General features: G+C 37.5%; 1 protein-coding gene across 1 annotated transcript in view; it reads left to right on the forward strand.

The window, feature by feature from the left end:
• The window catches only part of MYBPC3 (myosin binding protein C3), a 59,519-nt gene that overhangs the window by 24,486 nt on the left and 18,508 nt on the right, over window positions 1-16,525 (forward strand). Inside the window, exons 13-25 of the mRNA XM_051622493.1 lie at window positions 30-162; window positions 393-395; window positions 838-962; window positions 1,575-1,680; window positions 5,614-5,780; window positions 6,126-6,291; window positions 7,223-7,329; window positions 7,645-7,674; window positions 7,833-7,969; window positions 9,488-9,565; window positions 10,793-10,952; window positions 12,138-12,242; window positions 15,459-15,647. Of these exons, the coding sequence (XP_051478453.1) occupies window positions 30-162; window positions 393-395; window positions 838-962; window positions 1,575-1,680; window positions 5,614-5,780; window positions 6,126-6,291; window positions 7,223-7,329; window positions 7,645-7,674; window positions 7,833-7,969; window positions 9,488-9,565; window positions 10,793-10,952; window positions 12,138-12,242; window positions 15,459-15,647 (1,506 nt within the window). The remainder of the gene's footprint in view (window positions 1-29; window positions 163-392; window positions 396-837; window positions 963-1,574; window positions 1,681-5,613; window positions 5,781-6,125; window positions 6,292-7,222; window positions 7,330-7,644; window positions 7,675-7,832; window positions 7,970-9,487; window positions 9,566-10,792; window positions 10,953-12,137; window positions 12,243-15,458; window positions 15,648-16,525) is intronic.

Consider the following 16,525-nt stretch of genomic DNA (forward strand, 5'->3'; position numbering starts at 1 on the left):
TTATTTTTTTAAATCATTCTTCATCTTAGCATTCCTCAAGAAACTGGATCCAGCTTACCAAGTGGACAAAGGGCAAAAGATTAAATTAATGGTTGAAGTTGCCAATCCAGATGCTGATGTGAAATGGCTGAAGAATGGACAAGAGATTCAAGTGAGTGGCAGGTAAGCTAGAAATATGGAAAAGCCAAAAAGGAATGAGATATAGTTTGGACAAAGTGGGAAAACTAGCTATTCCTAGGGGGAAGAAGAAAAAAAAAACACAAAAGGAGAAATAGGAGCTGAGGAATAATCTACAAGTTCAGGGTCAGTTTGCTGTTCTCATGACTTTCTTTTTCTTCCCTCTGTGCTGTATATCTACATGTGGAACTGGATGCTTACATCTATCTACTAAGCAAGTAAGTCCTCAGATTATATTCTGATCTTTATGTGTATATCCAGATTTCAAAATTACTCTCTCTTGATACGGGATATACTTCAGTGTACCTTGTTTGTAACACCAGTTTCCAGTGATTTTCTGCTGAAACTATGGCAAAGTTTTTTTAAGAGTAGTCAGGTTTGTTGTATGTCTAGATGTTAGAAAAGCAGCCAACACAACTCACAGAAGTTTGTATGTCTCACACCTGTGTGAAGATTTCTCCATAATTTCCTATGCTAGTTTTTCAAACACTACTGTTGTCCACTGCACCCGGACAGAGATACAGGGTTTGAGTCATAACAAAACTTGCCACTCATGTCAGAAAAAAAGGTAGGAACTTTTTTGTCTGACAGACAGGGGAAGACAGTGACTGGGTCCAAAAGAATTACTCTCTGATAATTACACTAAGATTCTCTTTTCAGATATATTTTTGAGGCTGTTGGGAATAAGAGAATACTGACCATAAACCACTGTTCTCTGGCTGACGATGCAGCATATGAATGTGTGGTAGGGGAGGAAAAGAGCTTCACAGAATTATTTGTAAAAGGTGAGCAATGGTAGCAAACAGAAAGATATCTCCCTTAACATTTAGCATTGAATTACTGTCACCTGCTGTACCCTCAGATTAGTTCACCTTGTAGGAAAGGAAACATGAGCAAATTCTGGTATTTATTGAAGTAGATACTTTTCTTAGAGATAAGATGAAGGAAAATTTTCTCTGTAGCTGCAACTAAGAAAGCACAGGGAAACATCACAGTAATAATTACAATTAATTCTCATTTGGAATGTGATTTACATCTTCCCAACAACAAGGCTAGATGCTTACTTAAAAAATTGTATTCTGCTCAAGGTAAAAGTGTGCCTCAAGCCTAAACCAGACCAAGCAGTATTAAAAACTAATGCCTCCAGTTGAGAATGTCAATATAGACATGAAAAGTGATTAATCCTGTGTTTGTATTCTGTCTCATAAAGCAAAAAACAAAAGGTAATTTGACCATATTAATAATGTGATCCAGCATAGCAAATGTTAAGTTCCAACCGAGACAGCATCACCAAGTGTTTGGCCAGGGATTTTTCCTGTGGAGTGCAGTGTGGTGAAATCCACCTCTGATCTTCAGTCTTCAGAATACTGTTTTAATAAAAGTCTCTTCATTTCCAGAACCTCCAATCCTGATCACTCACCCACTGGAGGACCAGATGGTGATGGTTGGAGAGAGAGTGGAGTTTGAGTGTGAAGTGTCTGAGGAAGGAGCTACTGTGAAATGGTAAGGGAACAGAAAAGGGGAAAAAATCCAAACAACATGAAACCATACATATACCTTCATGGGACATTCTAAGGCCAGTGTTTGTGGACAAGAGTTGTGGAATAAAAAGGAAGAAGGCATCCTACATAATTGTTTTCAAGAAAAGTTTGATTCTCCTCCTATATGTCAAACACTGAGGAGTCAATAAGAGGCCAGAACATGGCAGAAAACAAATTAAGTATAGATATTCTATAGTCTATATGCTATAGCATCTATAGGATGCTACTGATTGTACTGAACTGTTAACTTTAATGCTTTCTAAACACTTGACAGTAATGTCTAACTAGTGCCCAGATTAATCAGATTTGTATTGTGATGAGTTTGCTGACTTTATGGAATCTTCTGATCTTCTCAACTGCAGTGAGGTGTAGGGGGAGTTCAAGTATTTTTTTCTTAGGTAAAAAGTTAGTGTCTCTTGAGACAGAGAGGGAAGCTCCTTGACTTATTTTAACATATCTGTTGTGGTGATCCTGCAAAGCCAGTCATTATGCATACGCAGCAAGCGGGATTAAGATGACAAACATTTAGACCATAGAGTCCATTTTGTTGGGCATTCCAGCTGAGCGGAAGCTGGAAGGTTCACACTGCATGGGCAGGCACAGCAGGCAGTGCTCACATACCAGGTCTTACACACACTGTTCTCACTTCATTTCTCTGCCAGATGAAATTCTCTTGTGCTTGTTAACAGCTTCAGACACATGGTTATTAACTGTCCCCACAATGCCCATTGCATTCCTGGAAAGTGCCAACCACTCATCTGCTCTCCCAAAGGAAGGAACTGAGAATTTAAATAGAGTCCAAGAGCTAGTACAGCATGTGCATTACACTACTAAAGCCTCATGCACAGACACACACATGCTATTCTTCAGGAACTACTTACAGATGCCTGGTCACAAGAGATGGGGACAACCAGATCTGTCCCTCTCAGAGCACAGGGCAGCTGCCACACTTTGATCCTATGCCTTTGAACAACTCCCATATATCTTGCAGAGCTGGTATCTGTGGGATGGGCATTTGGTGCGACAAGGGCAAACCTGCAGCTGTCTCAGCCTGAAATGCAGCAACTGGTCAGAGCAACTCTCCAAATCACAGCAACAGAAAACTGAGCAGTTAGATATTAACACTGTATTTTACTGGTTTTGTTATGTGATACTCCGTCAGTGCTCTTTGGCAAAACCAGAACATTCTGGACAGTGGAGAGAAGCATTCAGGGAAAACATGAAACACACTGTGGAGAAAGGGTTCCAGTTTTATGGCTCATTAGGGAAATACACGACAAATTAAGCCAAGAGGCACTAACTCAGGACACCTGTTACAGCTCTTGCACCCTTTAAACTTGGGATATGAAATCACAAGCACATGAACAAAAGCAATCATGTGACTTGCACAAGACAGAAATAAGGCTTACCAGCCTCTTAGGCATGGCCATCAGACAAGGGCTCAGAGAATTCATTAGGAAAAAATGTTCCCTTGATCACCCAGAAAGGTCTCACATTATCAGTATGTAGTTCTATGGAGTACTTCTAAACTTCAGATGGTCTTAGAAATGATACAATTATTGAAGGAAAAGATGCAATAAAATACACAATTTTGACCTGATTTTTCCATCTCTGAATGCTGGACATATCATCTTATCAGCTCCAAATGAAAGCATTATTAATGTAATTAATAATAATAAAAAAAACAACTTTCCCCTATTGTCACATAGTACCTATACCAGTGACATCTCAGAAGACATTAAGGATTTTATCCTTAGAATCTAAACAGGAAATAGGAAAGCATTTCCAGACAAAGAAATCAGGCATTGAATGCCAAAGTTGAGAACAGATATTTGATCTTACAGATGTTCAGGACTTGGACAGACTAAGCCGTGGCTGACCTAGCTGTTATTGCACTAGCTCTGCAACAAGTATGAGGCTAGATCAAAAGACCTACACTGGTCTTTAAACAACACTTCTATGGTTCTATAAAATCCCCCACTTAGACTTTAATATCAGCTGATTCTTCTACTTAATTGCTCTAGTTACCAAATGAAGGCCCTAAATACTACTTTATATGAAGTTTTTTCTCTTTTCACTGCAACAGTGTATTATTTTAAGCCAAATGACACCTGGAGTTCTTTTTTGAGGTTTACAGTTTTGTCACTCCACTATGTCGATACACCCCTCTGCAAACACACTGCTCATACACAGCGTCAGCAATGTGGTAGTCAGTAAAACAAACAGAAGTTAAATATACTATTCCCTTTTTAGGGATTTAAGACAATAGTAATTGCAAGTAGCTTGTTTTCATTATTTAGAAAACATTTCAAGAGATCTTTCTTACCAATGGCTGAATAGAACATTCATATACTTTTCATGAGTCACATGTCAAAATACACCACCAAAAAATAAATTTAACAGTTCAGCTTTGGAACACCGGCCACAGACTTGCTTGGTCTCACCACAGCAGCATGTTGAGCTTTTGGATTACAATCCATTCTCAGCAGCTCAGCATTGCATTGTAGCACTTGTTCCAGAACCAATCTGCATGAGTCAGAGTATCAGCTTTAGGAGAGCATTTTGCTTGTGACAGGCCTCAGACTCCTGCCACTCAGAAAGCAAAGGAAACATTATCCTGACATAACACTGAGTGGTGTGTTTCATGTAGTTGTTACAGGCATCCTCTCTTTCCTCCCTTTCTAGTGTTATATTCCTGTCATGTGTAAGGGAGGCCAGAGCTTTTCTAAACCAACTATAGGTTCCTGCAAGCCATGCTGTAAAGAACAGTTAGGAGCTAATAACCTGTAGTTATTTTGAAATGCGGTTGCAGCAGGTATATCTAAGTCACAAGTTGTAGAGTTCCTGTCTCTGCTTTAAGTTTTGGGTTTTGATTTACTTCAGCAGACTCTAGCAGAAGCACAAGGTGTTCTTGCATACACCTAGCTAGCAATTATAGTGACAGTATTATAATGAGCCCCTAAGCAGCATTTCAATTTGCTGTCTTGTAAGCTCATCTCTTAAGGTGAACAGTCACTGGTAACAAATAAGGGAAAAAACAAACAAAAAATCTTACTCTTACTTCTTTTTCCACGAGTAGATGTCAAAGACAAAAACTTTTTTTTTTACAAGCTGCAGCAGTATTCAAGTAACATAATAGAAATATATTCAAATAGTAATGAAAAACATAAAATGGTACAAAAGGAAGAAGAAATTACAAGTTACTTTCTTTTAGCTTGTTTATCTTACTTAGGATTAGGAAGAGGAAATCTTTTAAAAGTCTTATGTATTTTTGTGTGACCTTCACTAAACAGCATGAATCCTCTCTGCTTGTTCCCCTAATGATGACTGGAAATTACAATAATTAAATTTCCTCCCAGGCTGGATGGTGAAGCTTAATTTAGTAATGTCTTCAATACACTGTGGCATCCTTAAATGGAAAAGGCTACAAAATCCAAAATACATCTTGATTTTTTACTGATGCCCCCAAACCATGAATTTGTAGTAATTGTAAATCACATCAGGACAATTCAGACTTTTAAGCAAGTCCCATTTACCTTATGGCAGTTTTTAAGATATTAAATTCCCTGATGATTAAAATGTGTCTTCATACCTGTATTTCCTACAGCATTTAACATGCTTTCATGCTTATCTATAGAATACAGATAGTATGCTATAGAGAAGTCATTCCTTGCGAGTGAACTCTTTTGAAAGATAAGTCAAGTACCTAGTGACAACGGTTAAGCTAGAAGCATTGTAGTTCCATGAACATTTGTGCAATGGCCTCTTTTTTACTAACTTGAAATGCTACAAAAATTGGATTTATCTTGTGTCTTCCAATCTCTGATAACTTTGAGCTGACTCCTTCTTTCCTCTCAACTGTAGAAAAATGATTCAAGACTATTTGGCATTGCAGGGAAAAGGATGGGGTTGAGCTGACACGGGAAGAAACATTCAAATACCGATTCAAGAAAGATGGAAAAAAGCAGTATCTAATTATTAATGAGTCAACCAAGGAGGACAGCGGACACTACACTGTGAAGACCAACGGTGGAGTATCAGTCGCTGAACTAATTGTACAAGGTAGGCACAGGTATTATTACAGAACTAGAGAAGCTGAAAAATTAAAACAGGCTGAAGGCAGCCCTCTCCAGAGTAGTCCTCATGCCAGGGAAAAAGAAGACTTAATAAGGGGCATAACATCTGATAATAAAGGCCTCAAAGTGAACTCAGACCTGTGTGCGGATGTAACAGATACTCTGATGATAACAGATGCTTAGCTCCCAGTCCTGTTAAAGCCCTGCATGCTGTGGCTTCCCCTTCATATTTCGCTCTTCCACAGACAGCTTGCTCAACCCTAGCCTTTTCTACTACTATTCTGCTATTCTGATTTGTTGATGCGTGTATCGATTATTCTCACAATATCAGAGAAAAAGCTGGAAGTTTACCAGAGCATTGCAGACCTGACAGTGAAGGCACGCGACCAGGCAGTCTTCAAGTGTGAAGTTTCTGATGAAAATGTGAAAGGAATCTGGTTGAAAAATGGAAAGGAGGTGGTCCCAAACGAAAGGATAAAGATCTCCCACATTGGCAGGTTAGTCTTGTTTCAGAAAGCAGGTACAAGCTTGGGGATTACACTCCATGGGAAGTATTATCTCAGGGGACGGGAATATAAAAGAAGAATTTGTCCTAGCTGCAGATTAAAGGAAAAAAGTTGAAAACCTTCCCATGCACAACCAATGTATAGTCATAGATTTGCTTTGGTATGCATGCAGTCTTTCTGTGTTGGTATGTTTTGCATGTACAGCATCAGTGGTATATAAGCAGAATACATCCTCCGTTGCCAGTAGGATTTCATGTTTTCTTGGTGTTAAAACAATCTAGAAAACACATTGCTGATAATTTTTAAATTAGCAGTAGTGTTTAGACAGATTAGGATAGCACATATGTATAAACCCCTTCAGAAAAACTAGTGTTTGTATTAACACAGAATTTTGCAATTCTGTGCTCAAGTTTCTTAGCAGTTTAACCACTGGAAATGGAGACAAAGAAGATTCAGAAGATACATAAGCATTACGTTAGGTGACGTCCTCCTTGGTACTTCCATTCTGTATTCAGTTTTGCATTTAGAATAACACAGGGATGTAGTACCAATTTTTATCTTGTTTTTCCAGAATTTATTGTAGACATAACCTGATCAAATGAAACCTGTCAGCAGTGTTACAACCGCCCTTGTAACAGTGCAGGACAGGACTAAAGCAGAGAAACTGCTTCCTTTTCAGACTAGACTATGCATCTACCTTGACAAGAAAAACCTGCTCGTAGACAACAGGCTGACATGGATTTGCTTTAATACTGAAAGTTGAGCAGTCTAGAGCCCTGGTGGTTGTTGACTTGATGTTAGGGCAAGGGGTGAAGAAGCAGTGTTGTCTGTTAATATCCTATAGCCTGCGCCTTGTCTCTTGAGACAGCCCTGTTTCTCCTGAAGAGGTAAGAGAGTGCAATGTATTTATTCATATTTCCAGAATCCATAAGCTAACAATCGAGGATGTAACACCAGATGATGAGGCTGATTATTCCTTCATCCCCCAGGGATTTGCTTACAACCTGTCCGCCAAGCTTCAGTTTTTGGGTAAGTTATCTTAGAATATGAAATGATAATTCCAGAGGGATAAAATGATGTCATTATTATGGTTATACCAGGAAAGAGCATGCAGAATCTCTTTCCTTATGCCTCAGTCTTGCTTTTCCCTATTATTTTGTGTGGTCATTATCACATTATTTACCAAGCCTGTTTTCCATTTTATTGCATTAATCTGTTGATGCATATGCCTTATGAGGTTTTACTGATGAATGGTTTTAAAACTACTTTTTGAGGGCAGATGCTATGTAAATTCTATTTTCTGATTTACTTCTCCTACTCTTCCTCCCGTCCCCTTTTCCCCAGAGGTCAAGATTGATTTTGTACCAAGAGAAGGTAAGAACAGCAGTCATTACTTATACGTAAGTAAATACATTTTCAACAGCAAAGGAAGCCATATTTTTTCATTTTTAATTTATTATATATTAACTTTGTTTTTTCTATACAGAACACTCAAACTATATTTAAACTTATTTTCTCTGCCTTTGCTACAGAACCTCCCAAAATCCACCTTGACTGTCTGGGCCAGTCCCCTGACACTATTGTCGTGGTGGCTGGGAACAAATTGAGATTGGATGTTCCCATATCAGGAGACCCAACACCCACTGTCATCTGGCAAAAAGTAAACAAGGTAATGTGCAAATTGACATAATGTCTGAGGCAAAGAAGTCACAACAGGAGATTCAGTTTCTTTCTCAAATCTTACTTGAATGTCTTTTTTTTTTTTTTTAGTTACAAGTATTTCAATGTTTTAATTCTATTTTTTTTTAACCTGAAGAAAAAAAAAATATATCTGCAATGTAGCTTTTTGTAATTTAGCTGGTTTTCTAAGACTCATCCTAAACTGTACTTTTTCTGAACTGTTGCCTGCTTTTCTATTCCAAAAGAATGTACTGAGTATATCTGAGTAGCCATATGTACATGCAGACAGTAGGATAACATATATATTTATTCTTTTCCTACCTCAGAGAAAAATAAATAAAGGATGAGTCATCCTCATCACCTTCACCTGACAGGATGGACATGTTCTGGAGATGGCGGCTTCTCTTTTTAATCTTTCTCAAGAATTCTACAGTCTGTGAAAAAAATGTCTTCTTTGCAGACCACTGGGATACAATTGTATTTGCAATTATGAAAATAGAGGACACTTGCTATTTACCTTAACAAATCAATTACAAAACATAAAAAAAATAATTTAGAAGCTAGACAGAAAATGTTAAGTGAGCTTCCTTTCTGGCTATATCACAACATCCCACTCCTCACCATCTGCAGGCTCTTGAGCTATAACTAGCACAAAACACAGAAGTTATTTGCATAGTATTCTACAGTGTCATTACACTTCCCCTATGTGTAGATACAGACAAAAATAACATTGAACATTATATTAATCACCCCAATCTCATTTCTTCATGATTCTGCCATATTTTTTCTTCAGGTTAGCATCTTTAGTAACACTTAGGACTTTTTTCTGTAGTGCAGAATTAGTATGGAAGCAAAAAGCCATTTGCCTTTTTTTTGGGAACGAAGATGAATTAACTCTCTCATACTCAAGTTTCTCTGATAAAATGATGAGTGGGTATCGGAGAGCCCCTAAACAGTGTTATTTCTAAGGCATGAGCTTTCAACATACAAGTAAAAGAAGCAGTTCTTGATTTGAAGGATGTGTAACATATACTTGCTAATGAAATCCCAAACAAACTGTAGCACAGCTTCAGGATACACTGTTTGATGTCTTACACAGCTATTTCTGAGTGTTAAAACATTTACACTGACTGACTATCCCATTGTTACAGAAAGAAGTAATCCTTATTTTTGTAGTTACACAGGATGAGTAACAGTATCACACGACATGGATTCTCAGCCAGTTACAATTCTACTGCAGAAACATCATGCATCTTTGTTAAGCTGTCAGTTTGGTTTTGCTGACTTACCCTTCCCTTAACTCACTGCAGTAGTGAGTATTTCTATTTCTGCTTTTTACTTTTTTATCAGTTTATTCCCTCCTCAGGTCTGCTTCACTTTGCTCATACCTCTATACTCAACACCCCCAACAAACCTATGGGCTCCTATCCTCAGTCTTGCAGAAACAGATTAACTGCTCTGCTCAGAAAGCCTTGGCTGACTTTATGTCGTTTCCTTGCTTGTCTAGAAAAGTGACCTTGTTCGAAGCAATGATGATTCCACGACTCCCACAGAAAATGGCAATGATTTAAATACTGATAGTAAGGTAGGTTCCTTATTACTTATGCAGAGACACAAATATGCTTAGTGGTTTCCAGATAAAAGGACATATTCGGAAGGAAATAAAATCAAAGTGAGTCAATATTAGAACTGGTGAAACAAAAAGCATGCCTAACATTCTGCCTCAAAATGGTACTTACAAACGCTTTGAATAGGCACAAGAGATCTTGTGAGTAATTTTAGAGCAAGATGCTGATTGAGGAAATCTCTAATTATCATCACATGATGGATGGATTACAAGGAATCAAAGCAGTTAGTTGAAAACTCTTTTTAATCTATTTGTGAATGTACATCCCTTTTTTTCCCCATTAACCTGTAAGCTTCAATAATAACTAGAGGGGAAAAAAACCCTAGGATAAGATCTTACAGGACACAGGGAAGGATGACAACGGGTTAAGACACTGGACTATGTATGTACAAAACAGTGAAACAGGATTCGTTTTCCAGTAAGTTTCCTTTTTGTCATGAATAACTATTTGATAGAGTAAAAAATACTTTACACTTATTATGCAACAATAAGCCTTTCTCAGGGTTAGGATTCTCTTGTACTAGTCACTATTCAGGCACATATGCTTTCTAATGGTTCTTGTTCAAAGCCAAAAAAAAATGGGTGGTCATTCTGTTTAGACCTCAGCTCAGAGAAACGTAGAAAGTTACTCCATCTGACATTCTCAAGTGACAGAAATCACACTGATGCCATTAACAGTTACAAGAAACATGGTACTTTTTTTTTTTTTTTGAGAGAGAGAGAAAATTTTCGAACACACATTATTTGATGCCAAATGTAGATAGTGTTGATCAGGAATGTCTGTTCAACCATTTGGATTTGAATTAGCAAACCACCTTGAATTTACACACTACCCAACTGTTACCCATGAAACTCTTTACACTGACACTAGCAGCTATCCCAAGTAGGAATTTGTGGAAGTACTGAATAACTTCTTTGCAATGTAACTGGCCATGTGTAACGAAAAATGAATCTTAACAACCTGCAGACTTTCAGAACCAATTTTTCAAATGTTATTTATGTGAGCCACTTAGTCTAGATTTTCTCTTTTCCACATACAAATAGAACTTGAAAAACTTTATAGCTTTTCAATAACTTTTAGAATATTCAATGATTTGAAGATTTTCACCAGCTTACATACAGGGTCATCAAGCTGTCCCTGGCACAACTTACAATGACTATACCTGTCACTTTCACTGCCCACAGCTTCTGTTTGAATCTGAAGGCAGAGTTCGTGTGGAGAAGCATGAAGACCACTGTGTTTTCATCATTGAAGGAGCAGAAAAGGAGGATGAGGGAGTATACAGAGTTACAGTTAAGAATCCAGTGGGAGAAGATAAGGCCGATATCACAGTCAAAGTTATCGGTAAGTGAAGGAAGGAAACAAGAATATGAGAGTATCTTGAGTTCACTGAAACTCACCCTTCTCTAAAATGGAGACAAATTCTAACTTTATGTTTAGAAAAACAGAAAAGGATCATAAAGGCAGTAATACTTTCAATGACAAAATTTGGCAGAAGTATTTTTCACAGGTAGTTGCTTTCTGTGTGAAAAGGTAAGATAAAAACTCCCAGTATAAATCCATAAATTTCCTTTTTATATATTTCCAGTTTCAGGTGAATGTATAATTTTATACATGACATTCTGAAGTATATACTTCATGCTTGTCCAAGATAAGAAAAAAATCTTGTCATTTTGTTGGGGTTTATGTTTTTAAGCAAAGTTTACTTCATTCTATGAGCAGTAACTAGTTAATGGAATAAAGAGCTATAACCTACCTGTTATAAGATAAACAGATTGGCACTGTGAGTCACAGAAGAGCTGGGGGGAAATATGATTTTGAGTCAGTAATTGTTATAAATTTTTTCATAATATTTAACTTGTTTATATCCTTCCACACGTATGACTAAAGGTCAGGTTATAAACAAACATAGAATCATAGAACTATTCAGGTTGGAAAAGACCTTTGGGATCACCAAGTCCAACCATCATCCCTACTCTACAAAATTCTCCCCTAAACCATCTCCACCAACACCACATCCAAACGACCCTTACACACATCCAGGGATGGTGACTCAACCACCTCCCTGGGCAGATTTGATAAAAGAAAATTACTTTTACCTACAGTATTAAAATTTAGAATTCACTGCTTAGGTGAATATTAAGTCTCTTTTAATCTTTTATAAACACCAACTCAGGATATTTACTACAAATATCTCCAAAATAACAAAATCTGAAAAAAGGAAACCCTGGAGCAAGTCTCTTCTTACAGAACAGAATCACCTTGTTACTTTACATATTTGCATATTATTATGCCCAGGAAGAACAAGAATAATCAATGCTAATTAAAGAAAAACCAGCATAGCACAGAAGCATCAAAGAGCAGGATTCACTTTGGACTAAGATAATACATTCTCAATTGTACCTACTGTTGCTATTTAACAAAATGTACCAATAACAGAGGGAAAAAACTTTAAAGAAAAATATTTAGTTGACCTGTATATGGAAATTAAAGCAGTAACAACTCTAATTCATTCTTAACTTTCCTCAGATGTGCCTGACCCTCCAGAAGCTCCCACGATCAGCAACATTGGAGAAGATTACTGTACTGTGCATTGGCAACCCCCTAAATATGATGGTGGTCAACCAGTACTTGGTATGAAGTGCTAAAACAGAAAGCATTGGCTATATTATTTGCTGCTCTTTTAAAATAGCACAGAAGGGTCCTCTATATTTATTCAGTCTAGGAAGGCCGACCTTCAGAAACTAACTAATATAGCAAAGCTTCAAACTGGTCTGGATTCTAGCCTTTCAATTTTAGGGAGAGAGTGCCCCCTGCCCGTGCTACTTGAATGAGAGAAATCTTTCAGCAACGCGTTACCAAAGCACAAGAAGGTGATGCCAAAAATACTTACAGCTAAACATTCTCAGTCAGAAATGAAATTTTAAGCCAGTATACAGGCCTTTCCTATACAGTAATTCCAAAACAAATCTGTGGCCACCTCAGCCATCAATTCCGGTCATCAGCATTCTCAAGCACTCATGCAATACATGTTCCTTTTAGAAAACTACTTCATAATTCTGTTTCATGTACAGCCACATACCATGATACACAAAACACTTTTCAGTCATTTTAATGACCTTAAAATCTGTACTGAAAACTAGAGGCCAAAGTTGTCCTGCAATACAGGAAATTAGCAGAAGCAATTTTTATCACTGATACCATTTTAAGTTCTCTCTAGAGCATGGTGTTTTTCAGATAAAACTCCCTAAGATCCTCAGAAGGAAAAGAAAATAATGCAGGGTTTTGGCCAATTTTAGGGGAAATTTAATAAAGATCACCAGAGTTTAAGCTGCTTTTCAAAAAAAGTACACTGAAAGCTATATGGACTCCCATGAGGATGCCAGGGCTAGGAATGTTCCAAAATTCTTTCAACTCCTTGTACAGCAACTGGAAGACAGGAGTTTGGTATTTGCTTTTAGCTATTTGGACTTAATTCACTTCCACAAGAATAAAGCAACCTCACTGAATTCAGCAGAAGTTATCTGTGCAGGAATAAACAAGATACTACTGGGCCAGTACTTTGTGGTTTCACCTGTTCTAACAGAAAGAAAGCAAGAAGTTAACAATTTTAATTATTATATGCAAAGATACTTACCAATAGCTGTCCAGCTACCATAACAACACCCCCACCAGCCCACCTTTCCCCGCCATGACTCTGCAAAGACCATGATTTGGTTTTGTATTTTCCAGGACAAATATTTTTTGAAAGTTCTTTGATTTGCTTTCATTGCAAAAGGACTGATTTTCCTAACATTTCACTAACAACCCTTTACCCTACATGAGGAAGTTTCTTCAGTTAGCACAGGACTGTACTGCTAATAGAGCTAGAATAACACACCTAGAAAGAAAAAAAGCCAAGATGCAGCACTATTGATTCAGAGTTTTAAAAGCAAGTTAAAAAGGCAGGGGGGAAAGACATATGCATTCTCATCTGTCTTCATATTGTTACAGATGGCGTTGTAGGCAGTTGGCTGCAGTCTTTATGAGTTGTATCCAACAGATATAGAAAAGAAATTCACACCCCATCTTCACGGTTACACAAACCTTTCATGGGGTCTGATGTGCTTTTTATATTACTAAAGCACTATCTTGATCTATCATACATTCTATGCATTTTGGGGATAATCTGCTTTACCAAATATCACCAGTAATACCAGTATTGTCTTTTTATCTCCTTTTCACTTTTGTTTTTTTACCAATTCTCATATGTAACAGTGAAGAAGTGTTTCAGTTCTGACAGGAAACTGTGAGTATCAAAAATGGCAGAACAACACAAAATGAATTGCTGAAACTTGTCTAAGTCTTGCAGAACCTGATGAAGAGTGAAAAAAAGGCAGGAATGTGTCAAAGGAACCATAGGCTCTTTGCTTACAGTATTTAACCCTATTGCTTAGAGCATTTAACAGTTAGCTGACAACTGCTAGAGAAATATCTGCTGTAGACTATGGGTAGAAACAGACTTACAACACACAAAGATACCTGGTACAAGTAAATCACTATTCAGTCTATCTTCTGATTATTCACTCCACAGTAAAAGGTTTAATAGCTTTCAAAGCAAAATCTGTCTACATGCATTGCATCCAGGCACCGTATCTGCAACACAGCAGAACCTTAATATAGCTAGATAGAAAGAAATTGTTTGTAACTTCTTTGCAGCAGGTCACTGGAAAATAATTTATACTAACATTTCCAATGTGACATAAAACCATCCTCCATATTACAGATCAATATTCACAGATTCCATTCCCAGTCTTGGGAAATAATAAGTTTATCTTTCAAATTCATAGCCCAGCCCATTCTGAAATACAGCATGGTAGTGTGGGAAAGGCTGTGGATGTTCAATGGACAAGGGAGATGTACTACAGACTGGATTCTGTGCATGCAGACTACATCTAAGCTATACTATAGATTTGTCCTACAGTGCTTCCAGCTGCTACGGTTACATATTCCCTTTTCCTTCCAAACAAACCAGAGCAAGAAAAATGGTCCATGGCCAGGACTCACTCTACTATAGCACTGAAGAAGGGCTGGGATCTGCACTGTCTGGGAAGCACTCTGCAAGTACACCACTTAGCAATGGATGCAGAAATCTAACATAGGTTCTTTGATAAATCATTTCGAAAAACGAACAAAAAACATCAAAACACACAAACACACCAAAACACACAAACACATCAAAACACAACAGGAAGAACAAACTGGTCAACTGATTTTTTTTGCTTTGGGATTTATGCTGTTAAATCAAGATTACTTGATGTAATTGCAGCAGAATATAAGAAAGAAATTAACTTTTTAATTCTGTCTCATTTTACACATTTCGGGATCATTTCTGCCTTCAATGAAAGAGCTTTCTGCTGAACTGCTCTGCTTCATGCATTTCTCTGCCATTAGGAGTGAATCATTGCACTCTCACCAGAAAGGATTTAATGTTTAAAGCAGCTCTGCTAGTATCTCTATTTTGCATCCATTAAATACCTTAATAGTAGTGTATAGCAAGCAAAGTGTGCTTAAAGTTTAATGGCAGACACAGACAACTCTAAATAATATGTATATAAAAGTTCTAAATAACTTATTTACATATAACTAAATAAGTATAATTGTTCAGGTGAGAATGTCAGATAGAAGGAATACAAAAGGAAACTGCAGAAAAACACTAAGGCTTCAAACAATTCAGTTAAATGCAATAATTCTGAATCACATTTGGCTATTTTATGCAATTCAAACAAACAACAAAAAAGTGATTTTTCTTTTCTCCTGCATGTAAGAGAATACTTTGCAGTTCTTTTACATAAAAACTATACTCCCCAGGCTATATTTTAGAGAGAAAGAAGAAGAAGAGCTATCGATGGATGAGGCTGAACTTTGACCTTTTAAAAGAGCTCACCTATGAAGCCAAGCGAATGATTGAAGGAGTAGTTTATGAGATGCGGATTTATGCTGTGAATTCTATTGGCATGTCCCGGGCAAGCCCTGCCTCACAACCCTTCATGCCAATTGGTGAGTTTTACCACACTCTATATTATTTCTAGGGCAAAACCAAGACAGGATAATTTTCACCTCTTCAACTACCCTTATACCTAAGTTAGGAAGTAAGCCATCAACTATCTCTGTATTAAATCAACCCTTTTCCTTTGTAATCTTCCTCTTCTCTAGCTCTCATTCCTCTTCCTGAGAAGCACAGAGGTTCCAGTTTCATGAAATTTCTGATGAAATTTTAGTTGTTATAATTAGAAGTGTGAGAGTCTAGTTGGATCTGGAAAGGAGAACTAATTGACAGAAATTTCCCTGCCCTCTCAGCTTCTCCCATTCCCTTATGGGTGCAAATATCAGAGTATACCACCCAGTACTCTCTTAATCCCAGCCCTCTCCACAGCTAAAAGGATAACTGATTAAGAAAATATTTGAGGAATGACTTTCTATAAATAATCCTTCCCAACACAGCAGTGCAGTGTCTCCTGCAGTCCCTGAGCAAGGAGGAGTCCTCAGGAAGCCTGCTTGCTAAGAGCTTTAGAAAGACGACCTACAAAAATACAAATAGCTGGAGATTAGAATGACTAGAGTTGCTAAATCTACAAATATCAATGAAGGGGGAAAGCCTGCTGAAGGAGATAGTGCAAAAACAGATGATGCAGTGAAGGGGTCAGAAGGAAAGGATGAACTGCAAGAAGGGTCTCTTAATTCTGGATTTCAAACACACAACGTCTGGTCTGCAACAGAAGAGGGCAAACAAAAACTATCAAGTGGAGCTACTGAAAAAAAAGGTCCAAAGTTTTCATGGGATAGGCAGAGTTTTACTTGATTAAGGATAAAGTTCACATTTACTGCTTCAGAGAAGAGGTTTGGGGTTTTGATCATGTACTTTGTGGTTGTGTATG

The sequence above is a fragment of the Apus apus genome, chromosome 5 (genome assembly GCF_020740795.1).
Source record: "Apus apus isolate bApuApu2 chromosome 5, bApuApu2.pri.cur, whole genome shotgun sequence".
NCBI lineage: Eukaryota > Metazoa > Chordata > Aves > Apodiformes > Apodidae > Apus > Apus apus.